Consider the following 24,898-nt stretch of genomic DNA (forward strand, 5'->3'; position numbering starts at 1 on the left):
GAACGACGGCGATTTATAGGTTATGTGGATAACTTTTTAACGATATTCTTCGAAGGATTCGATTGAGATTGATATAAAACTTCAAAGATCAGGAGAAGACGTTATCAAAATGTTGTGTCGTCCTCAAGTATCTGTGTTCAACAATACGTAGATATGTTAATAAATAAAATAATAGATTAAATAAGAATAGATTAAAATAGAATAAAACCAAATGATATCAATCATTTTGGACCCACTGAATTAAATTTGTGTGTGGAATTTTTATGATCTCTGCCTGCCAGTGTTGACTAAGACAGTAACCCTGACGACTTGAAGTTCACAGAATTTCTTATCCTTTTCCTTTCCATCTTTACTAATTCTTTTGAAATTCATCACTATTTTTTTAGAAAGGTTTCGCCATCACCACTTTCTGATTCAACTAAATGGATAAAATTAAAATGAAGGTTACAGAGCCTTCCTCATCATCCTCATCAAAGTTGCCATTTCCAACTACTGAACAAGGTGAATAATTCATTCTTTTATTTACTTCTACTTTATATGCATTTAGTTTGAAACCACACATATTGATTCTCTCTCTTTTTTTTTTCTTGAATCAGTAATAAAGATGCATGACGTGTTCTTGAGTTTCAGAGGAGAAGATACGCGTGCTTGCTTCACTTCACATCTCTGTACCGCTCTTCAAAATGCCGGAATTAAGGTTTTCATTGACGATAATGACCTTCAAAAAGGAGATCATATTTCACCATCATTACACCTAGCAATCGAGCTGTCTCAGATTTCTATAGTTGTTTTCTCTATAAATTATCCCGATTCACGATGGTGTCTCGATGAATTGGAAAACATAATGGAGTGTCACAGAAGCGACAGACAAGTGGTTGTGCCAGTGTTCTACCATTTAGATCCCTCTGAAGTGCGTAATCAGAGAGGCGAGTTTGGAGTAGCTTTTCAACGTCTTTTGAACAAAATGAAAAAGGATGTAAATTTCGATTTACTGTGTGAAAGGGAATTGGGGTGGAGAGCGACGCTTCATCTGGCGGCTAACATTGCAGGGTTCGTAATACTAAACTCCAGGTAATCAAAATGTTTATAATTTTTTTAACTCAAACTTCCCCTCTATCTACTTTTAATATATATACATTCTAATTGTGTAGGAATGAAAGTGAGGATATCAAAACTATTGTCGACAAAATTTCATATTTGTTGGACAAGACAGATTTGTTTATTACGCATAATCCCGTGGGAATTGAATCTCGAGTGCAAGATGTGATTCAACTTTTACCCATCCAATCAAATGATGTTCTATTGCTAGGGATGTGGGGCATGGGGGGAATTGGAAAAACAACCATTGCAAAAGCCGTTTACAATAAGATTGGCCACAATTTTAAATATAGGAGCTTCCTTTTAATATTAGGGAGAATTGGAGGAAACTTGATGGACCGGTGGGTTTACTAAAGCAACTTCTATTTGATATCTGCAAAGAAACGACAATCAAGATAACAGGCATTGAGTGGGGAATAGCCATATTACGATATAAACTCAATAAAAAGAAAGTACTTATTGTACTTGATGATGTGAGTACGTTAGACGAACTGAATGCTTTTTGTGGAAGTCGTGAATGGTTTGGTCAAGGGAGTATAATAATCATCACAACCAGAGATATGCATTTACTTAATGGGAGAGTTGACCAAATATACAACATGACAATAATGAATGAAAGTGAAACAATTGAGCTTTTTAGTTGGAATGCGTTTAAAAAAGCGAGTCCTACAGATAATTTTAATAGAATTTCCAGAAATGTAGTTGAATATTGCGAGGGATTGCCGCTAGCTCTTGAAGTTCTTGGGTCTTTTTTGTATCATAAGACGGTATCAGAGTGGGAACTTGTATTGGAGAAACTCAAAAGAATTCCTAATAACCAAGTGCAGAAGAAGTTAAGAATAAGTTATGATGGTTTAAATGATGACGATGAGCAAGAAATATTCCTTGACATAGCTTGTTTCTTTATTGGGATGGATCAAAATGATGTCATACTTGTATTGAAAGACTGTGGACTTTCTGCTGAAATTGGAATAAGTGTCCTTGTTGAGCGAAGCCTTGTGACTGTTGATGATAAGAACATTCTTGGAATGCATGGTTTGGTGCGAGATATGGGAAGAGAAATTGTTCGTGAGGAATCACCAAAGAGGCCCGAGGAACGTAGCAGGTTGTGGTTTCCTAAGGATGTGATTGATGTACTATCGAGAGAAAATGTAAGAACTTCACATACTATTTCCGTAAAACTATGGATTCAAAATAACTAACGCTTTAGAAATTAAAAGGAACATTTATAATTCATCTGTCCAGAGCCACATGTTTGTTGATTATCAAGAGATAATCGGAAATTATTTTGGCGGTGAATCTTTTTATCCGTCCTAACTTATAGTTAGTAACAATAGGATTAGTTTCATGGCAAGTTTTATATTCACCTTGTTGCTTTAATTTGTGAATGTTTTGGTTTTTGGTTCATTATACTTCATAGGGGAAATATGGTGTTTTGGGACTGGCTTTGAAGCTTCCTAGAGCTAGAGGAAGATGTTTTAGCACTACAGCTTTTGAGAAGATGGAGAGACTCAGATTCCTTCAACTTGATGAGGTAACACTTATTGGAGATTTTGAATATGTTTCTAAAGATCTTAGATGGCTGTCATGGAATGGATTAAGTCAAATACCTTCATACTTCCATAAAGAAAATTTAGTTTCCATCGAACTGGAGAACAACAAATTCAAACTTCTATGGAAGAAGACCCTGGTATGACTTTTGATTTTATGTTTTCACACTTCATGAGTTATTATCACTTGTCATATTTATGGTTGAAATTTAAAAATGATGACCTTTCAAGTTGAACTTTTGTAAACATTTAATAGTATATTATTGGATTATCATGCAACGAAGTTTTGCACTCAGCATGAATCAAAATGGATTTTATCTATATATTTACTATTTAGTGTCCACCATGAAAGCTACTGCATATACTGCAGCAGGTCAAACACATCATTTCAAATTTACCACCTAAATATTGTGCAAAAACATCGATATAGTTAAAAGCAGGGGCAAAAATGGTTGCATTTTTTACTATTTGATTAAAGAAACTTTCAATGTACATTTCAAATTTATCAACTCCCGGTAGAATTCTAAGACATGGGTTAATAATTTATACAATATTATATGCAGAAATTTGCCTTTTTCAAAGATTTTCCACTGATACTTTAAAATAATATCTCTGCACTAACGTAAATGTTTTACTTCCCATTCTCTTGACTAGTGATACATTCTAACCATTTCCATTTACTTTTTTAAGCCTCTTACCTAAGTTCCTCAATAATATTTACGTTCTTGCAGAGGATGGAGAAGCTAAAAATTCTCAACCTTAGTCATTCTCACTTTCTCACACGAAGCCCTGACTTTTCAAACATGCCTAATCTTGAAAAGCTAGTACTCAAAGATTGTCCATTGTTGTCTGAGATTTCTCCTAGCATTGGACATCTCAATAAAATTCTTTTGATAAATTTGGAAGACTGTGTTAGCCTACGTAGCCTCCCAAAAAGCATCTATAAGTTGAAATCTCTGAAAACTCTCCTTCTTTCGGGTTGTTTAAAGATTGACAAGTTGGAAGAAGAAAAAATAGAATTTTCAACCACTCTCCTTGCATATTACACTGCAATAAAAAGAGTACTCTTTTCAGTAGTAAGTTCAAAAAGCATTGGATATATTTCTAGGTGTTGCTATGAGGGATTTTCACTTGATGCGTTTCCATCTATCATTTGGCCTTGGATGTTGAGATATGCACTGATTTGTATATAATTTATGTAATCATTAGGATTGATTGTGTATTGATTTACCCTCCTAATTAAGGGATACTTGTCGTACAGTATTCAATATTAATTAAGATCACTTTGAGAATTAATCTCTCAAGTTATTCAATAACAAAACCTTATTTTCAAGTCATGTCACTAACAAATAGCTTTCCATTCCGATTTCAAACATCTTCTCTGATGTCATCTCTTGTTGCTTTAGATGTATCAGTTAGTAGTTCCCTTGAACTGTCATCACTTTCTGACTACCTTCCAATGCTTCAAAGTCTTTGGTTGGGTTGCAACTAAGAAGATAAACTTTCTCTAGTTGCAAAAATAATTTTGGATGCTTTATATGCCACAGTTTCTAAGGAATTGGAATCAACTTCAACTGCTAATGAATTAATTCAACATTACAGTCAAGCGTAGGTGTCACGATCAAAATACTCCTTCAAGTCTCTTTTAATTCAAATTGGAATGAATTGTGACTCACAAGTATTTTGAAACAGAAAATTTTACAGGTTTGACATACTCTCTTTTTTCCCCGCGTTTATGTTTGATGTATGTGTATCAGCTCATACATTTGAAATCTTTATGCTATATATGTTGACATGTTTATTCATTATTTGACACTATTTAGTTTTATGTTTATTTTATTTCAATGTCTTTAATCACTTCTTAATTTATGGAGTATCTCTATGTATCCTAATCTATAAAAGGAACACCGTTCTCATTGGAATAAACAAGTTCTGATTGCAGCATATTTCAACTATATATGTAAGTCCATAAAAGGAACCCTTTAATTTTGAAGGTTCTTCTGTAATTTTCCTAGTCCCTCAATGGAAGGGCTTAACTTGAAGACAAATGATGTGCATTGTCTATATTTCAACCCCAAACAATATAACAACAGATGGCCTTAAGAATGTGTTACGTGAAATATTGCACAAAGACCACCATTCAGCTTTATAAGAGAGAGACATTAGTCTCTTTTGAATATGAGGAGAGGCAGAGTGTAGTATCAAAGACTAGTATCAAAGACGGAACCCGGTAACAAAGTGGAGGTCGTTGGTTTTGAGAATGGTTTCATATGGAACCAATTGACGAGAAATTGGAGCTATATCATGTACCATATTTAAGTGGAGTACCATATTTAAGTGGAATTGCTTGTAGAGGTGATGAAAAATCGAGTGGAATGAATAAGAACATATTTGAGAATGGTTTTTGAGAATGGTTTCATATTGCAGAACATAAAAATGAAAGATGGTAAAGCATTGAAAAATAGAGTGGAATGAATCAATGGATCAATGAAAAGTCGAGTGTGCAACATTGTTTATAGTAATCACATCAGATTTTTTAAAGGGTGATACAGAATTTGTCCTTGTTAGGGAGTTTCTCTCCTACAGCTGTGGTATTGCTTATGAAATAGTTGTAGTGCTGCTATATTGCTCAATGAGAATATTATTTTCCTGCAGAGGCCCAGAGGCTAAGGCCCATTATCTTTTGAATCTAATTGGGGGTGCGAATTAACTGAAAATGGGACGATGAAGTGTAATTGGGCCTAGGTTCCATGTCCGGTCTGACCCAAACCGGTCCCTAACCAACCTAACTCTAAACCGGTCTTTCACTCTCTTCTCACTCGTCTTTTCTCAGTCTTCGAACTTACGCTTTCTTTTTCTCTCCATGACGCCATGGATGAACACTAAGAATATTTCTAAACCATAGGAAAAAATAAGACCCATCCTATTCGAAATCATCCACTGAAAACGAACCGAACATAGATTTCAGACTAACACAAAACATCACAGATTTAAAGATCCAAATGCAAAAACCTAGCCCTCCAAATCCCTCATTCGACCAAAAATGGTAGCGCCTACTCACAATTAATCTACAGGAATGGAAAAATGCGCGTGCAAAAAAATTCAAGAATCAACCCATATAATATACAAACGCATCAAATTAGATAAGAATTCAAAAACCCTCGCCGCTTAAAAAATCCCAACCCTGATTCATTATTGATTATAGATTACAAGGATCGAATATATCATAAACAACAAATAAACAAAACATATGCAAGGCAAGGCGATGTAAATGGACACTATATCAGGTAAGTACGTGAAATCTTCTCTTTATCTTTATTGCACTCTTTAATCTCCTTCTTCTTCTTCCGTGAATGTTTCCTCTTCTTGCTATTGCTGGTTGTTGTGCGTATTGCTGAGTATGGATGAACAATATTGGTTACTTTGTGTGTTTTTATGATAACAATATTAACATTACTTTTATTTCACTTTCTTTATTAGCTTTCGGTGTAAACAAAGATTGGACGGAGGAAGATGAAAAATAAAATATCCAAAATGAAAAAATATAATTTCCAAAAAAACTTTACTGACGATGTAAGACATTATTTCACTTCCCAAATACCAGAGATATAAGAAGTTAGAGCATCCACATCCATACCACTCAATTTGGTGGTATAAATGGACCCAACTTAATATAATATATTATTTCACACTTCTCAATTATTTAAACCACTAATTAAAATTTGTAAATATCCATACTACCCATCTAAAAACTTAAAATGGGTCCCACTAATCACACAATATACACTAAAAAATTGAAAAGCACCGTAGCATTATTTGGATATGGTGGTTATGTAATACTACACCATTTGCATTCAATTATCCATACTATTATGACACAAGTGGTACATGTGGCAAATACCACCCCCTATATTTATGCTTTTAATCTCTAATCAGTCTCTTAAGCTTAAAAGTTGGTGTTTAATTTTGCATGAAACCCTCAGTCTTAACATTGGGCAGAGTAGTTGTTTAGTTAAAATGAATAATGCATTTGAATTCCAAGAAAATCATTCAATATTTATGGGAACCATTTCAGATACATTTCTACAAATATTTTCAACCACATCTTTTTCCTCCCATACATCGTAAAGCATCTACCAAATCATGAAGAACCAAAAGGCTTACAACGATATTTTCTCTCTAACCATCAACATGGCAGTCAATACCCTTTCTGCCCTTCCAAATCAAATGAACAAGTGTCATATAATCGGTTCCAAGAAATAAATAAATAAAAAACAATAAATGAGAAGAAAAAAAGAATAAAAAAAAGAAAAGTCCACTAAGTAAAGAACATAAAACGACTTAGGCAAACATTAGGGCATTCCACTGGACTAAAAACCCTAAAGAAGCAGTCCGACAAAAGTTGGGAACAAAAAAAGCAAAAGAAAAAAAATAAAATAAGGATCACCAAAAATCCTTGACGAAGACAAAGTGAGAACGAGCTTGTGTGACCATCGAACAAGAATAAATGACTACCACCTCAAAAACCACTTTGGTTTTCAAATCATCTCATCAAAAAACTTGCATGAGCATCGCCTTAAAATTACCATTTTAAAAGAACAACTTTATCTGCAAGTCAGCATTATTGCAAAACCCCCACATTAACATTATTGCTAACAAATTAAACAATTCAACATGCAAAACAAAAGCATATTAAAACAATATGAATGTTAAAAGCGCCGACCACATGGGCCGACATTGTCAAAATATTATATCTAAAAAAGGGCTAAGCCCAATATCCGTCCATGAAAATAAAAAGTACATGGCACGCAGGCTAAACAAACATATGATGCGCAGGCCAACAAATCAAAAGTCAAACATCTTCACCCTCCTCGTGTTAGAAATTCTCCTCGGTGACCATACCCTCAGGAATAACAATCTGGCCGTCAACCACCTGATAGAACAGGTTAATTCCCCCAGTAACAAGCTCGACATAAGGATTGTCGATTCGGAGCTGCTCCATCGCGTTGTTGAATCCAACCTTGTTAACCCATATTTTGTGAGGTAATACATGATTTTTAAGTTGATAGTTTAGTTTCATTTTAGGGTTAAAGAAATTTTTGGTCCCTATAAATATTACAGTTTCATTTTTAGTCCCTTCTGGGTTTTGGCAACGGTTTTAGCTGCTTTTGGCAACAATTATTTTGTAAAAACCGTTGCCTAAAGAAAGGGAGGGACTAAAAATAAAAACTGCAATATTTATAGGGACCAAAAACTTATTTAACCCTTCATTTTATGCTTATTTACTTTGTTTTCCTACATTTGTGTTATCTTGGTCAATTTAATGTGGAGTACATTAGATGCTCCCAATTGTTAGTTTTAATTGTGTTTGGTCTACATATATTTCTTCATGCAGCACTCCATTTAAAAAGGCTGATTTAACATCTAATTGAAATATTTTCCAGCCATTTTGCGCAGCAACTGCTAACATCAACCTAACTGTATCTAATATGGACACAGGGGCTAAAATGTCAAAATAATCAACACCAAAAATTTATGCATACCCTTTAACTACGAGTCTGGCCTTGTGCTTGTTGATTGAGCAATCTACATTAAGCTTTGTTCTAAAAACCCATTTAACTCCAATGACTTTTCTATTTTCAAACCTGTTAACCAGCTCCCATGTTTTGTTTTGTATCATGGACATTTCCTCCTCCATTGCAATTTTCCATTTCTGGTCCTTTTGTGCTTCCTCGCAGCTAGCAGGTTCACAAACTGCTACATTACATCTTTGATAGATGTCAGATAATAGCCTTTTGCCTCTGACTGAAGGGTCATCTTCTAATTCATCCTGCAATAACTCTATTGTTTGTTGTCCCGGATGCTTATCATTAATGTTGCCAAATAATTTAGTTGTTCTTTGTGAGTTCTACCAATTCCATCGATGTTCTTCATTAAAGTGCACATCTCTAGTAAGAGTCATCTTTCCGATTTGAGGATGATACACTTTGTAGGCCTTTGAAACTAAACTGTAACCCACAAATGTAAGAGTCATCTTTCCTTCTTGTCAAGTTTGTCACGCTTAACTTGTGGAACATGTGCAAAACAAACACAACCAAACACTTTAAGAAAGGCTAGTGACGGCTTATACCCATACCAAGCCTCAAAGGGAGTTTTATCCTTCAAAACTTTGGTTGGAGTCTGATTTTGGAGAAAAACCATTGTGTTATTCGCCTTTGCCCAAAATGTTTTAGGCAACTCCTTCTCATGCAGCATGCATCTAGCCATCTCCATCACCGTTATATTTCTCCTTACACTAACCCCATTCTGCTCTGGAGTGCAAGGGGATGTGAGTTGATGCTCAATACCAACTTCTTCACAAAATTGATTAAATTTTGTTGATGCATACTATGTCCCATTGTCAGATCTTTAACATTGAATCTTGCAGCCACTTTGAGTTTCCATCATTTTCTTGAACTTCATAAATACTCCAGCCACTTCATGCTTAAATTTCAAAAAAAATATCCAATACATTCTTGTAAAATCATCTATGAAAAGAATGAAGTATAGGCTACCTTGTAGTGATGGTGTTCTTCGGGGTCCCGCCACATCAGTGTGAACAAGCTGCAACTTTTGAGAAGCTCTCCAAGCTGGTTTGGGGAATGATTTTCTTATTTGTTTACCAAATTGACAAGCATTACAATTTGGTAAATTATCAAAAAGTATTGGCAGACCTATTGACATGCCTTTTCTTTGCACGTTCAACATTCTTTCAAGATGACAATGGTCAAGTCTCTTGTGCCAGAGTTCTTTGGGACTGACTTGAGTAAAATAGACCGCCTACTCCTCCTCTGTTGGATCAATCGAGAACCGTTTACCTCTCATTTTAACTCGTAGAACTTCCCGACCAGCAATGTCGTAGATAAGACAGTGTTTATTTTCGAAGGATACTTTAAATCCCTTTTTAACCAACTGACCTACACTAAGCAAGTTTTGGTCAATGCCAGATACATAAAGAACATCAGATATAATTTTGGTACCTTAACACGTTGAAAATGCAATGGTTCCTTTTCCTTTTGCACTAATATAGCCACCATTCCCTATTCTGACCTTTGAAACATTAGTGGAATTCAAATCCTTGAATAGACTCTTGTCATATGTCATGTGGTTCGTACAACCACTATCAATCAACCAGCATTCAGAATTACTCCTCGTCGAATAGCATGTTGCAACAAAAGTATAATCTTTTTCATCTTGCTCAACAACTTGGGCATTGGCTTCATGTTGATGCTGAAATTTTCTCCTATAAATTACAGCTTCATGTCCAAGCTGATTGCATTTACTACACTTCACGTCTGGTCGTTTCCAACATTTGTATGGTGGTGACCCAACTTTCCGCAGTGCTGTCAAGGTGGGTAGTTTTTCTTTTTACCCCTATCATTGTTTTGGTTGTTTGCATTATTTTTGCTGCTTTATGGTTGATTCTTCTTGACATGCTTTTTTCTACTGGTTTCTCCATAATGGTGCTTGAATCGTAAAGCACCTTCGACTGCACCATCTTATCTCATCAACCTTCGCTGCTCTTGGGACTGCATAGCACTTACAAGTTCAGCCAATGTGATCTTTGAAATATCCTTAGTATTTTCCAATGAAGTAATAGAAGCTTCAAATTTTTCAAGAGCAGTCACTAGTATTTTTTGAACTATTCTTGAATCAGAAAAATTAGAACCTAACAACCTCACCTTGTTAGCAATGTTAAGAAGTCTGTTTGCATACTCCTTAATTGTTTCAGACTCTTTCTTTTTCTTCATCTCAAATTCTCTAACCAGATTCATTGCTTGCATTCCCTTGATTATTTCATCTTCTTCATATTCATCCTTGAGGAAATTCCAGATCTCAAATGTCGATTTGATCGTCATGATTCTGGTGAAAATGTCTTGTGAGACAACAACAAACAGAGTAGCTCTCGCCTTTGACTTTCTTGCTTTCTTCTCCTTGTGATTTTTTATTTGAGCCATAGTTGGATTGTTCGGTAAAGGAAGAACTTCATAGTCTTCCTCAAGGGCTTCCCAAAGGTCATTTGCTTCTAGGTGAGCCTCCATTCTTGCTACCCATATGTGATGATAATAACCGTCAAACACAGGCGGTGCTAGTTTTGTGTAAGGAATTCCAAAATCCATCTATTTAATGAATTGAAGCAAGGTTTATTATGGTGGGATTTTACTGGGTTCACTCACAGGTCCCTTTAAGAAGAAGACTTTGATACCAATTTGTTAGTTTAATGGCAAAAAATAACAAATATAGAGTGGCAGAGAAGTAGAGAAACAGTATGTTAAAGGAAAGGAGTTGATTGATTTGATCAATAGTAACGTTACAATAAATAATGGAAAGGTAAAACTGAAAGCTATATCCCACGTAACCAGGATTTTAGGGAATTGAATAATTAAACTAATTTGCTCCTTTTGTAAAAAAAACTAATTTGCTCCAAAAGTATAGCAACTACTACTAGCTTGCTCCTAAAGTATCGCAACCACTAATTGACTAAGTTGCTAAAATACTTAAAGAATAAAATAAATGACAAAACTTAGGTACAATTCTTTAGGTGTGGTTCTTACTATTTTCCAATGAAAATATGACAAATATACTTAAATATAATTTAGTGAGTGAAAATAGGAGAAATTTGCATACGTGTAAGTGGAAATTATACACTTGTCATATTTTTATTGAAAAATAGTAAGAACTACACCTGAAGAATTGTACCTAAGTTTTGTCCTAAAATAAAATAGTAATAAAAAATCTAACAGTTACCAAAGCACATGTTTAATAGTACTCCCTCCGTCCCACAATGAGTGACCTATTTGGAATAAAATGGTGTCCCAAATTGTATATCCCATTTCAATTTTCAATACATTTTTTCCAATTCTACCCTCTAATTATTAAAAAGTTCACCATTTCCAATACATAATAAGGGTATTATAGTAAAAACAATATTATCTCTCTTACTTTTTTACACTTTTCTTAATATGTGTGAAATGGTGTGATGGAGCTTGGACCACTCATTGTGGGACGGATGGAGTAACTAGTAACTAACTATATTTACAACGACAAGAGTAGCGGCAAAAACTCCACAAATGAGCATCTTGAGCAAACACACACTCCAGCGCTACCCCCATCAAAATTCAATTCCTGCGTAAACAGTTGCGAGCAATCTAAAGCCTCATACCAGCAAAGGCATGTGTATAAACATGAACATGATCCTTCCTTATCAAGATCATCAATACAATCCCCAATCAACATATCACAATATTCTTCCATTAAGCAAAGGTAGCCTCTGCAGGAAAATAATATTCTCATTGAGCAATAAAGTAGCACTACAACTATTTCACAAGCAAGACATCAGCTGTAGAAGAGAAACTCCCAAACAAAGACAATATATGTAGCGTCCTCTAGAAAACTTGATGTGGTTACTACAAACAATGTTGTCTTCAACAAACAAGCTTTTGGTCCAATACTTGTGGAAAAAGCTTTCCCAAACCCCAACACAAGTTCATTAATTTCATGTTATTTGGAAGTGAACTCCAGAAACATAACAGTTTTTTAGTAGTGAAAAGCGGGATGAAAAGTAGCTCCTATATCTATTGCTACAGAAGCCTTGGACCGTGTCAAGGAAAGTATTCAATCAAGCCAATACAAAATTAAGAAAAATCATATCACTCAACCAACCAAGGTATCTTGGAGCAATGGAGCCCTGCGGGCTGCAAGTTGGTTAAAAATAAATGTTGAAGCAGTTTGTTTTAGCAAAGGAAATGAGATAGCCATTGAGTCTGATGCTCGTATTGTGGTAAAATGATCATTGATCAAATCAGAATTTCTTATAGGCACAATATATCATAGCATTCCGGACTACAGCATATTGCTAAGCTAGGTTGAAGACACTATTTATTAAAATACAAGACATATATAAAAGTTATAGTTCATAGTGTGGTGGTTAGAACACCTAATCAGTCAAGGTCTAATTTAGGCGGAGAATTCCCCAAGTCCCAACCCAAATCCGACTATAGCTTTATGTATTGATTTGACTTCATGGATCATGGAATCTCCTTTTTGTTTTCAAACAGAAGTCCTTCTCCTATGATACAATTGTCAACCCCATTTTCTTATAGAACTTCAATTCAAATTCAGAATTTGAATTGAAATCACATTTTCTATAAGGCAAAACCAACTTTAACTCTTGGTAAGACTGTCATACTAAATGAGATATGGCATGAACATATGTTTATATGTAGAGACATTTCTCACCTTAAAAGTCAGTTTTGTATGGGTAAAGTTAGGCTGAACTAACATTTTAAGATGATACGAGAGTCAATACAAGATTTGTTGGGCTATTTACTATCAAGTCGTCGCTATCGGACCACTCGGGTCATGCTCTAGTGGTCAATTCCAGAACATGAGGGGTGTGTTAAAAATCTCACATTGGATGAGATATAACTTGAACATGATAGGGCAGGCAACTAAAGCTATGAACTTTAGGCCTTAAAATTTTGGGTAAAAAAAGGCCTCAAAAATTTAAATTTAGCTATATATATTCAATTACAAGTAAACAACAAGTATTTATCTAGCTTAGTTGGTTAAGAAGGAGGCCTCATGTCTTGGATGTTACTAGTTTAACCCTTGGCTGGTGCAGAATTTTATATTTTATTTTATTTAACTTTATGTTATTTTCTTAAGGCCTCGCAATAAAATGTGCTTTAGGCTTCCACCCAAACGTGTTGTGCGCTCCTGATGTGAGCTTTGTAAGGATTGAGTACCCAGCCCATTCTACGAAACTTGTGACGTAGGTGGTAAAAGGTTGCTATGGAGAAAGTTGTCGGAGCTGATTGAATCTAAATATAGGTGCAAGATGGTGTGTGATGGGAGATTTTAATGCAATAAAATCAGAATGGGAGCAAAAAGGAGTCGGAGAAACAACAAGAAGGGGCGAGATGGTTGAGTTTGAGAAGTTTTTATCAGATGCTTTCCCACCTGTTAATCCTAACACAAATATGTTAGATAGATATTTCAATAAAAATTAAAATCTGAGTACTTCTCACTCAAAGTCAGGAATACAACTAGAACCACCCATCTACCAAAAACTAGAATATTTCACTTCTCTTTAGAAAGTAAAAAAATTCACCAGTGATAAAATCTAGAAACTTCAGCCAAAAATGGAAAACAATTGTTGTCGATACAAAAGGTTTGCAACCACCACAAGAATTGAGTTTACCCATCATTGCTTTACCATCATTCATTGATTTATTCCACTCGATTTTTCTTCTTTCTGTTCTGATTGAAGTCATCGGTGGACTCTTCTTCAATAGAGAATCTCTTGACAGAGAGTTCATTTTCACCGCCTCTACAAGCAATGCCACTCAAATCTGGTACATGATATAGCTCCAACTTTTCATCAATTGGTTCATCATATACGAGATAAACTGATGTCTTCTTCACAATCAAATCATTCTCAAAAACAACGATGACCTCCACTTTGTCTCCGGGTTCCATACTTGATACTACCCTCTGCCCTTCCTCATTTTCAAAGGAGAATAATGCCTCTCTTTTATAAAGCTGAATGGTAGTCTTTGTGTAGTTTTTCACTAACACGTTTTTAAGGCCATCTGATGTTATAACATTTGGAGTTGAAGTATATACAATGCACATCATTGTTTTTAAGTTACGCCCTGCCATTTGAGGGAGTTGAAAAGTTACAGAAGAACCTTCGGAATTAAAGGCTGACCAATTTGGATAACTATCACCGGGGAGAAAACAACCGCCACTCCCATTGGCATTCATATTCTGCAAAAGTAAAGATAAGTTCAAAACTTAATTGACAAAAATATTAATACCACCTTATCAATTTATTCAACAATTAAGATATAATTTTCATCGCGAGGTATTTCAATATTTTAGATGTTAAGTTTTTCGAAGTTACACAAACAGTTGCTTGGAATCATAAAACAGACCATCACTCTCTAAAATTTTGAAAATTGTAAGTTTGTAACAGTTTATTTTCATAGAAACAAAGATCATGCAATTGATGTCACAACTCTACGTGCCACCAAAAGAAAAACTCATATTCATGGGTTACTTGTAAATCAAATACATAACTAACATAGATGATGCATACTCATTTTCTTTTAATGGGTAAGAAAACTTTGTTATAAATGCACTGCCAGTGTAAAACATACATTTTAAACTGTCATCAAATCACAACTCATCAATTGTACGACTTTTAAGGTAGTTGATGGATTCTTATTTGAATATGGGAATGAACAATGAAAATATGAATAGAAGAATTAAAAGAATGTCACTTATAGAAAACTAGCAGTGATGAACATAACAAACTGATAGAGAATATCTATCAGCCCCTAAGCACGCCGTGCTCCCCTCACCAAGACGGTGATTTTCAAAACCTAAGTAGAATCCTAAATCCCTTATTTCTACCCTCTTTTATAGCCCTAAGCTTATTCCTATTTTATAGGAACAGACTCCTATAAATAATAACAAACTCCTATAATAACAAAACTCCCATAATTATAGTAACAGAATCCTATAATTATTCTATTCTTTTATTCCTTTACCACTTCTTCTAGTATAAACCCTCCAGACTTTTGGCTTAGGTCCATAGTTAAAGCCCACCTCGTCATCCATATCTCTATCAACATCAGTAGTTATGAGCAAAGTCCAATATTTTTAAAGAACAAACAGTTATAATTGGGAGGAGGGGGGAGTATGTCATACCTGTAAAATCATCTCTTTCAGAATATTAGTGACTTGGCAATTCATTCCCATTTGAATTAAAAGAGACTTAAAGGAATGGTTTGATCTTGAAACATTCACTTGACTGCTGCATTGAATTAATGTAGATGTGGAAATATTTGATATTTGTGATGTAGTTGCACTTGATTCCAATTCCTTAGAAAGGGTGGCATTTAAAGTATCCACAATTATTTTTGCATTTAGAGAAAGTTGAGCTTCAGATTTGCAATCCACCCAAAGACTTCGAAGCCTCGGAAGGTAGTTAGAAAAAACTGATAGTTCATGGGAACTACTACTTGGTACATCTAAAGCAACAAGAGATGACATGAGAGAAGATGTTTGAAATTGGGATGGAAGATTATTTGATGGTGACATCCAAGACCAAATGATGGATGGAAACACATCACGTGAAAATCCTTCGTAGCCGCACAGAGAAACATATCCAATGCTTTTTGACCGTACTACTGAAAAAGGAACTCTTGTTATTGCAGTGTTATCTGCAAGCAGAGTAGTTAAAGATTCCAACTGTACCAAATCCTCTTCCAACTTGTCAATCTTTAAACAACCCGAAAGAACGAGAGTTTTTAAAGATTTCAACCTATAGATGCTTCTTGGGAGGCTACATAGGCTAATGCAGTTTTCTAAATTTATCAGAAGAATTTTATTGAGATGTTCAATGCTAGGAGAAACCTCAGACAGCCTCGAACAATTTTTCAGTACTAGCTTTTCAAGATTAGGCATGTATGAAAAGTTTGGGGTGTGTGTCAGACAATGAGAATGACTGAGATTGAGAATTTTCAAATTTCCCATCATCTGCAAGAATAAAAATGTCAAAGGGAAACGTAAGGAAGAAGCTTCAGAAAATAACATAAGCAATTGTAATGTCACACTAAACAAGCTAAATAGATTGAAAATGGAAAATAAAATATTTAAAATAGTGCAGTGTCATTTTTTCGACTACCAATATTACTGCAAAGTTTTGAAGCAAGGTCAAATTTATGTATATACATTATACATAATGTTGCTGAAATTTTTAAAAGTCGTATCTGAGCACTTTAGAGAGAGATCAATAATTTAAAATAATAGATTGTTTTAAATGTAAATTTAAAGTTCCTGTATCCAAATAATCAATATTGTAACCTTCTCCTATCTCTTCTTTTTACAACATCAAGATTTAGAGTCCTAAATTAGGACCATTTGATTAGACAATCTGCAGGATATATAACTTTGACCCGTGCCTAGTGTAAAACCTCTTTACACTATCTACTGCTAAAGCTTAAAGAAGTTTCATCTACACAGCCAATATAGATGAGTGAGTTTTGAATAGTTGTAAAACAGTGTAAAATAAGTTTCTTTAAAAGTATGAAATTCTTAATTTTAACATGTAGACAAACTACCATTTCATGAGAAAAAATAATATGCTTCATAACTTGAATATTTGGAAAACTATCTTGGAAGAAATTTGCAAAATTAGAAAAACCATCAGAAAGAAAGACAGACAACAGTGTCAAAAGTATCATATTATAAAACAATATTTCTATTTGACACACATGATTTAGATTTTATCTATAAATATAAAAAGGTGAAAACAATCCATACTGTAAATAAACAAGTCATGAAATGCCAATAAAATATAAAATAAAATAAATACCTGAATATCTTTCCACACAAGTTGGACATTGCTGTTCTCTAACTCGATGGAAACCAAATTTTCTCGACAAACGTTTTTAGGAATATGTTTTAAAGGAAATCCATTCCAAGACAGCCATCTCAGATTTTTTGAAAGGTATTCGAAATCTCCATCAAGTTTTACCCCACAAAGTTGAAGCAATCTTAGTCTCGTCATCTTCTTAAATGCTTTAGTTCTAAAACATTTTGCCTTAGCTCTTGGCAACGTCAAAGCCAACCCTTTAATAGACTTTGTTCCCTGTGAAATATAATAATAGATCAAAAAGAAAAACAAGCTCAACTGAATTAAAAAATATAAGGAAGATAAAATTTTACAAAAAAGAACAATTATTACTAGCTAGATAGAAAGCAGGAAGCACGAAACAATCACAACCAGAACAATTTCAAATCAAAACCAAATTAATGAACCAAGTTAACAGATGACTCCAACTTTTTTTTTCCTTTCTCAAACTATAGATATTTCGAATCAAGAATTGAAAACTTAAGTATCTGAAGTTCTTACAGATTGATTTGATAGTACATCAATCACATCCTCTTGAAACCACAACCTGCAACGCAACTCAGGTTCCTCAGGTGATTTCTCACGAATGATTTCTCTGCCCATATCTCGCACTAAATCATGCATTCTAAGTCTATTTTTATGATCAACAATTACAAGGCTTCGCTCAACAAGGATACTGATTCCAATTTCTGCAAAAAGTCCACAGCCATTTAATGTAAGAGTAACATCATTTCGGTCCATTCCAATAAAGAAACAAGCTATGTCAAGGAACATTTCTTTCTCGGTGTCATCATTTAAGCCGTCATAGCTTATTTTTAGCTTCTTTTGTACTTGGTCGTTAGGAATTCTTTTGAGTTTCTCCAACACACAAAGCCACTCTCTTAATTCCCTGTCAAACAAATACGACCCAAGGACTTCCAAAGCCAACGGCAGTCCCCCAGAATACTCCACTACATTTCTAGAAATTCCAACAAAATCTTCTGCAGGACTTGCCTGCTTGAATGCATTCCAACTAAATAGCTCAATTGATTCACTTTCATCCATGTGCTTCATTTTGTATATTTGGTCAACTCTATTTCCCCGAAGTATATGTCTATCTCTTGTTGTGATGATTATTCTACTACCCGATCCAAACCAATTGCGACTTCCACATAAAGCATTAAGTTGGGCCAATGTATTCACATCATCAAGTACAATCAATACTCTTTTATGGCAGAGTCTATTCTTTATAATGATTTTTCCATATTCAGTGCTTTGTATTTTAGTTGTCATATTTTTGCAAATATCAAAAAGAAGTTGTTCTTGTAAACCCACTTGTCCAACATTATGCTCCCAAACTTCCCTAATATTTGCAAGGAAGCTTCTACCTTCAAAATTGTGGCCAATTTCATTGTAAATGGCTTTTGCAATGGTTGTTTTACCAACTCCTCCCATACCCCACATCCCTATTAGGAGAACATCATTTGATTGTTTGATATCCTGGTCTCGGTATATCAGTTGAATCATATCTTGCACTCGAGATTCAACTCCCACTGGATTATTAGCAATAAACAAGTGTGTCTTATCTAGCAATCGTGTAACATGTTCAACAATATTCTTGATAGCCTCACTTTCATTCCTACATAAAACAACCCAAATGAAGGTACATATTACTACTACTTTTTAGCAACCGACTTATCCAGTGTATTAGTTATATGAATGGATGGTTTATTTAAAAATTACCCGGAATTTGGGACTACGAATCCAGCAAGGGAAGCAGCCTCACGAAGCTCTGTACTCCAGCTTCTGGTGTGACGATCGTTAAGCGGGTTTCCACAATCTTCTAACATCAATCCCGAATCGAACCCCTCGTTTGAAAACTTTTTCAAAAGTTTTTGAAGGCCCTTTCCGAACTTACCAGTTTGATGACGTACTTCAGATGGATCTACATCATAGAACACTGGCAGAACAATTTGCTTCACGGTTCTGTAACACTGCATAATTAACACCAACTCTTCCATACACCAAAACGATTCGGCGTAGTTTGTTGAAAAAACTATAACAGAAATTTGAGACTCTTGGATTGCTCGGCGTAGTGAAGTTGAAATTTGATCTCCCCTTCGAAGTGAATCATCGTCTCTAAAAACGCGAATTCCTTCATTTTGAAGCAAAGCGTAGAGATGTGAAGTGAAAGAAGCACGAGTGTCTTCCCCTCTGAAGCTTAGGAAGACTTCATGGATCCTTGTGTCGGTTTGTGTTCTTCTATTTCTTGTATCAACATCATCAAAACGTGAGAAACTGTAACTGGAACTGGAAGAAGACATTTACGATATGAAAGAGAATTAATTGTTGAATAGAAAATGATTAGAAGATGAAGAGAATTTCGTGGATTCAACAAAGAAAGAAACCGCAGGGAGAAGGGGATGCAGTCAACTTAACTCACGTCTTCATCGGCTTTACTTGTTTTATTACTAATCTATCTTTCTCTTGTCTTTAAATTAGTTACTAGTAAAGGACCCGTGCGCCCGCATGGGTCACGTAAAGTCGGTATAAATATTAAATAAATAATATAATATGGTTATGGTTAAAAAATTATATTAAAATATATATTAATTAAGCGAAATAATTTCTTCAACGATGATTATCATATCAATATTAATTTAATTTATCAATTTGTAGTTGTTTTCAATGATGATATTTATGTTGGATAAAAATTAAAATAATATTAGAGATAATTAATTATTATTGTTGATTACAATTTTAACTCTGAAAAAATATAGTTCTTGATAAAAAGTAAAAAAAATAAATAAAAATCGAGATAATGTAGTTATTATGTACTATCATTATCAACAATTTTTATGGGCTCCCACCCCTAGTATGTTTACCCGCCTTTTTTTCCGCAGACGCACATTATCAATAATTTTTATAGGCTCCCACCCTAGTATGTTTACCCGCCTTTTTATGAGCATGATTCAAATTGCAAATTCAAATTATCAAAATAAAAAATTGCAAAAAAAATTATAACATCTATATAAGTCAATAAACAAAAAATAATGAAATGACGTATTATAATTCAATGCAACACATTTAAATCTCATTATTTAACTTTAAATATATATTTAATTTGATTTACCAAAGAAAATTTTGTACAAAAGATGTATATTATTAATATGGGTTTTTCTAACCTCCGTGCAACGTTGCATAGGATAAGAGACAATTAATACACCACTTTTTAAATATAAATTACCATATTAATTATTATTTATGTTGATTGGGAGAGAGAAAATATAAAAGATTATTTTTCAAAAGAAAATAATGTATTAATTGCACTTATCCTATGCAATGTTGCATAGGTTAGAAAAACCCTATTAATATTAATGTTACTTATCACATATATGTCGTTAAATTCTCATATTTGTGTTAGCTACTCATACCGAATCAAAAATACTAATGTAATGAAATAAAAACAGCAAAAATATTTAATTCAAATTGCATATCCAATAACAAAAATAGAACATTTATTAAATAAAAAATAACGTATAATTTTATTTATAATCTTGACAGAAAAAGATTTATATACCAACTCTTACTTTATATTTGATATATTTAATGAAATGAATATAAATTAGAATTAATGTCAAATATTTTTTTTATAGATATTAAAGAAATGAATATAAATTAGAAGTAATGTCAGCTATTTTCAATGGGAAAAATACAATAATGCGTATTGAAAGGTGTTATATGCATTTAATTTTTAATTTTTAATTCTATACAAAATCTTTTTTGTATGTTTATTTACAATTATTTTATATTGATTCCTCTATTTGAATTTGAATTATGTCAAGGTACTATATATTTGTTGATATTGTATGGAAGGTAGAGAGTTATATAAATTTCACTTTTTTATGATTAATTAACCGTAATGATTACTTTTAGATATTGGAATTGATTGGAAAATTTGTAGCATGCAAAAGAAATAATGATTGTTTTTAGATTGAAATAAATAAATTGAAAAATCATATTTAATTTATGAATTAAATCAAATCCTAATCTTTTTTAACTCTCCATTGAACTTCAGTGAATCATATATTTAATTTATTGGAATTTAAGATGGTCCTCCGAACCATGATAACACTTTATTTTTGGTGAAATTTTTATATGAGAGAATCGTAGTCAAACTCTCCCGTGAAATCTTATCCTTCCTTTTGAAATTTTACGTGAGAAAATTCCAATCCCAATTTTAAACTCTCCCGTGAAATTCATATACCCATTTTTTTTCAATTAAATATATTAAAAGTTTTTTTTAAAGAATTAAATATGAGGATGTACACTACTTATATATAATATTTTAATAAATAGTAAATAAATATATAATAGTTGATATCTTGGCCTTTTGTTTTAAATTTGTGTCTTTCATAAAAAAATTTGTTTATTCATCAATCATAATTTTCTCATGTTTTTTAATAAAAACAAATATATGTATCAACTTTTAGAATAAATGTTAACATCTTATAATAAATAAATACTAACATTTTTTCATGTCAATTTTATTTTTATTTGTATCATGTAATAATAATATATATCATTTTTTATCAGGTATATGATATTTTTGCTTAAAAAATTTATAAAAGAAATCATACTTAATTGATTGAAACAATTTTTATAGAAGCAAATTATTGTTGCCTATAAAATTGACACTCTAAATCAAAAACAAATTTGAGATAATTTACATCGCAAATTATTATACCATATTATATTTTGGTAATGTAAGAATATTCCAATTACTTTAAGATAATTTACATCAAAAATTAAATAAATATTTTTTATCTATTAGTTTGAAATCAAAATTAATCATCAGAAATTCTTATTAGAAGGAGTTAAGTATTTTTTTTTCTTGTATTAAGTCATAATATTAAATATAATTATTTTCTTTTAATTTATGATATTTTTTTAAGATAAATTTATAAAAAATCATACTTAATTTATTAAATCCATTCCATTTTTATAGGACCAAAATGATCTTGTGATTTTTGTGTATTCACCTATTGTTATTGTCCATGTAAAATATTCATTTATAAAATATTATTGTGTTATAGAACTTTGATATGTGATTGTAGAACTTTGATATGTGATTGTATTTTATTGGTGTACTCAATTGACATGTCTTATGGCTTGTTGCAATATAAGAAAAATGAACTTTAGAATTAAAGAAGTATGTGTAATTTCAATTTACATATTCTTAATATTAATTAAAATATATCATAAATATTAAGTGGTCTTTAAGTTATAAACTAAAACCCGTTTTAATATAGACCTATTCAATAAGATTGAGTGAGATATAAAACTAAATTAAATTATTTTTAATGAAAATTTGTTGTAAAGAATAAAAATCCCTAACAAATGTATAGTAAGTACGTAGTATTACAATTTTTTTTAATCCTATTCTAAGAGATTAGCATCTTGCTTTTGAAGGATTTTGTAGAATTCTAAGAGGGAGATGAATGGAAATCGTTTTTGTACAATTCCAAGGAAGTTTGTGATAAAACATGCTGCAAATTGATATTTTCCAAACGGTAGTAATGATGGTAGTAAAAATATGGTAGAAATCCAAGGTTATTAATAATTAAAATAATTAGGGGATGTAATTACCTTTATGTCCCTAATTATTATATTTAGGAAAATTATATATGTTACGTAGTCCAAATAAAAAAAATGCAAGAATTAAAACAATCCCGCTCATGTTCCAGTATAAAGTGGAAGTTATGTTTTTTGGTAACTAATTTTTTTAGCCTCCGTGTATTTCGTTTCGTACTATATAGCATCTCTTATATTTATAATATATTTATAATAGATGTAGATTAGCATAAAATTCGTAGTAAAATAAGAGCTAAATCAATTATATATTGTTATAAAAAAATATGGACAATTAATTATATAAATCCATAACATATTAAATTGAAATCATAAATAAAATACAATAACAATTTTAGAAAGTTTGAAAGACAATTATAATTATTGAAAATTTTCTAAACTAATCACCCTTGCAATATTGAGAACAATTGAGATTACCAAAAAAAAAATATTGAGAACAATTGGGAATATTGAAAACTTCCTAAATTAATCTTCAATTTCTTTACCTGAAAATTGAAAAACTCCATATATTAAAAGTAGATTAGCGCAGCAAATTGGTCGTAAAATAAGAGATAAATCAATTATTTATGGTTACGGAAAATAACATTAATCATATAAATCTATAAAATATTGAATTGAAATCATAAATAAAAATACAATAACAGAAAGTCTCAAAGACATTTAGGACTATTGAAAACTTCATAAATTATCAGAAAATATAAAAGTACAAAGATTTTAGCAGAAAATTCACAATAAAATAAGAGATAAATCAATTATATATGGTTATGAAAAATATTAATCATTAATGATATAATCCATAAAATATTGAATTCAAATCATAAATAAAAATACAATAACAGTCTTAGAAGTTTGAAAGACATTTAAAACTATTGAAAACGTAAATTAATCAACCTTGCAAAAAAATTAAATACTCAGAACAATTGGGACTATTGAAAACTCCCTAAAAAAACTTAATACATTTGATACTTTGAAACGATTATAATCTAGATTTGGATAACTATAATTCCTTTAAATACATATAATCAGTTTTGAAATATAAAGAATTTAATACCTTTGAATCCATTATAATATTACGACCATATTTGAATAAAATCTAAATTTTTTGAATACATAATCCTATTTAGAATATAGAAAATCTAATATCTTTTAATTCATTATAAAATTCTAATCATATTTAAAATATTAAAAACTTAATACTTTAAATCCATTGTAACATTCCATATATAAAAAATCCCAACAAATTTTCAAGACATTTTCCTGCCATAGCAAACAAATTGGAGATAAACAGTAGAAATTGTAAATTAAAAAGAAACACTAACTATGGATATGAAGGACTGAAAACTAAAAGGTCAGTTAAAAACAAACTTGAAGAATTAAAAATTAAATAGAAGTTGCACAACTAAGCATTAATACTTATGTGTTGCAAATCAGAAAAGAAATTAGGGGAAATTAAAAAACATAAATTGGAAGATAATAAAAAATTTGAGGAAACGGAACACTAATTGAAAATGATGAGAAAAAATAGTATTAGAAGAATCAATATCATAAAAAGGACTATTTTACTAACAAAATTTATTGAAAAAAATAGAAAATTCATGAACAAAACCATTGATATTTTCATACAATCAAATTTTATAGTCATTTTCCATTGATATTTTCATACAATCAAACCCCACTGAGTTGCAAATAGGAAACTTTCACATAGTGCAGGGAGCCTCTGTTTAGCAAGACTAAGAAACCTAACCTCCTTTATCTCAAACTCTGCAATAACTATGTAAAAAAAATAGATGGTTTAGAATCTCATAACTATGTTGACAAATTATTAAATGAATTAAAAAAAGGAATGTACAAACCTTGAAGATGATAATGGAGATTTGAAGGTCTTGTAATTATCCTTCTTACTCCTTGCAGGAAAAAAAAACTATATCAAATGTTATATTAACAAACAATGAATGAATCAAATGTTCCCAATTCTATAGACTAATTTTACAACTCAATAGAAAATGACAAACCCTAAAATAAAAAGTTAGAATAAATCTAAAATTGAAAATCAAAACTCACTATTTTTCGGACTCCCTTTGTAGCCGTGTTTAGGAGCTTTTGGAGCTCATCACCGCCTTCAATGTCTCTCTCTGAAAGTTCTCCTTTGATTAAG

The 24,898-nt window shown here is 32.2% G+C and overlaps 2 protein-coding genes and 1 pseudogene across 3 annotated transcripts; 1 reads left to right on the top strand and 2 right to left on the bottom strand.

The window, feature by feature from the left end:
* The first annotated feature begins 285 nt into the window (after nucleotides 1–285).
* Nucleotides 286–3,940, top strand: LOC131628711 (disease resistance protein RPV1-like; annotated as a pseudogene).
* Nucleotides 3,941–10,186: 6,246 nt separating this feature from the next.
* Nucleotides 10,187–10,807, bottom strand: LOC131628659 (uncharacterized). Its single transcript, XM_058899485.1, has one exon. The coding sequence runs from the start codon at nucleotides 10,805–10,807 to the stop codon at nucleotides 10,187–10,189; it is 621 nt and encodes a 206-aa protein (XP_058755468.1).
* A 2,874-nt stretch (nucleotides 10,808–13,681) lies between these two features.
* LOC131628705 (disease resistance protein RUN1-like) lies at nucleotides 13,682–19,541 on the bottom strand. Of its 2 annotated transcripts, none has more exons than XM_058899533.1 (5): nucleotides 18,835–19,541; nucleotides 17,614–18,730; nucleotides 17,074–17,349; nucleotides 15,405–16,235; nucleotides 13,682–14,459 (listed from the first exon to the last, which is right to left on the bottom strand). In XM_058899533.1, the coding sequence occupies exons 1-5, from the start codon at nucleotides 19,413–19,415 to the stop codon at nucleotides 13,920–13,922; spliced, it is 3,345 nt and encodes a 1,114-aa protein (XP_058755516.1). In that variant the 5' UTR covers nucleotides 19,416–19,541; the 3' UTR covers nucleotides 13,682–13,919. The 2 variants fall into 2 exon arrangements, with proteins under 2 accessions (XP_058755516.1, XP_058755517.1); XM_058899534.1 differs by lacking the exon at nucleotides 13,682–14,459 and adding an exon at nucleotides 14,515–15,318.
* Nucleotides 19,542–24,898: the final 5,357 nt, after the last annotated feature.

This window comes from Vicia villosa, unplaced genomic scaffold, assembly GCF_029867415.1.
Source record: "Vicia villosa cultivar HV-30 ecotype Madison, WI unplaced genomic scaffold, Vvil1.0 ctg.000470F_1_1, whole genome shotgun sequence".
Classification (NCBI taxonomy): domain Eukaryota; kingdom Viridiplantae; phylum Streptophyta; class Magnoliopsida; order Fabales; family Fabaceae; genus Vicia; species Vicia villosa.

Bases quoted from the DNA above. Each gene is read 5' to 3' on its own strand.
- LOC131628659 (XM_058899485.1), bottom strand. From the start codon at position 10,807: ATGGATTTTGGAATTCCTTACACAAAACTAGCACCGCCTGTGTTTGAC.
- LOC131628705 (XM_058899533.1), bottom strand. From the start codon at position 19,415: ATGTCTTCTTCCAGTTCCAGTTACAGTTTCTCACGTTTTGATGATGTT. The intron at 16,236-17,073 runs GTATTTATTTTA...TTATTCTTGCAG, and splicing joins TTGTGTGGAAAGATATTCAG to ATGATGGGAAATTTGAAAAT. The intron at 14,460-15,404 runs GTATGACATACT...TTACTTTTGCAG, and splicing joins TGAAAGAGATGATTTTACAG to AATATGAATGCCAATGGGAG.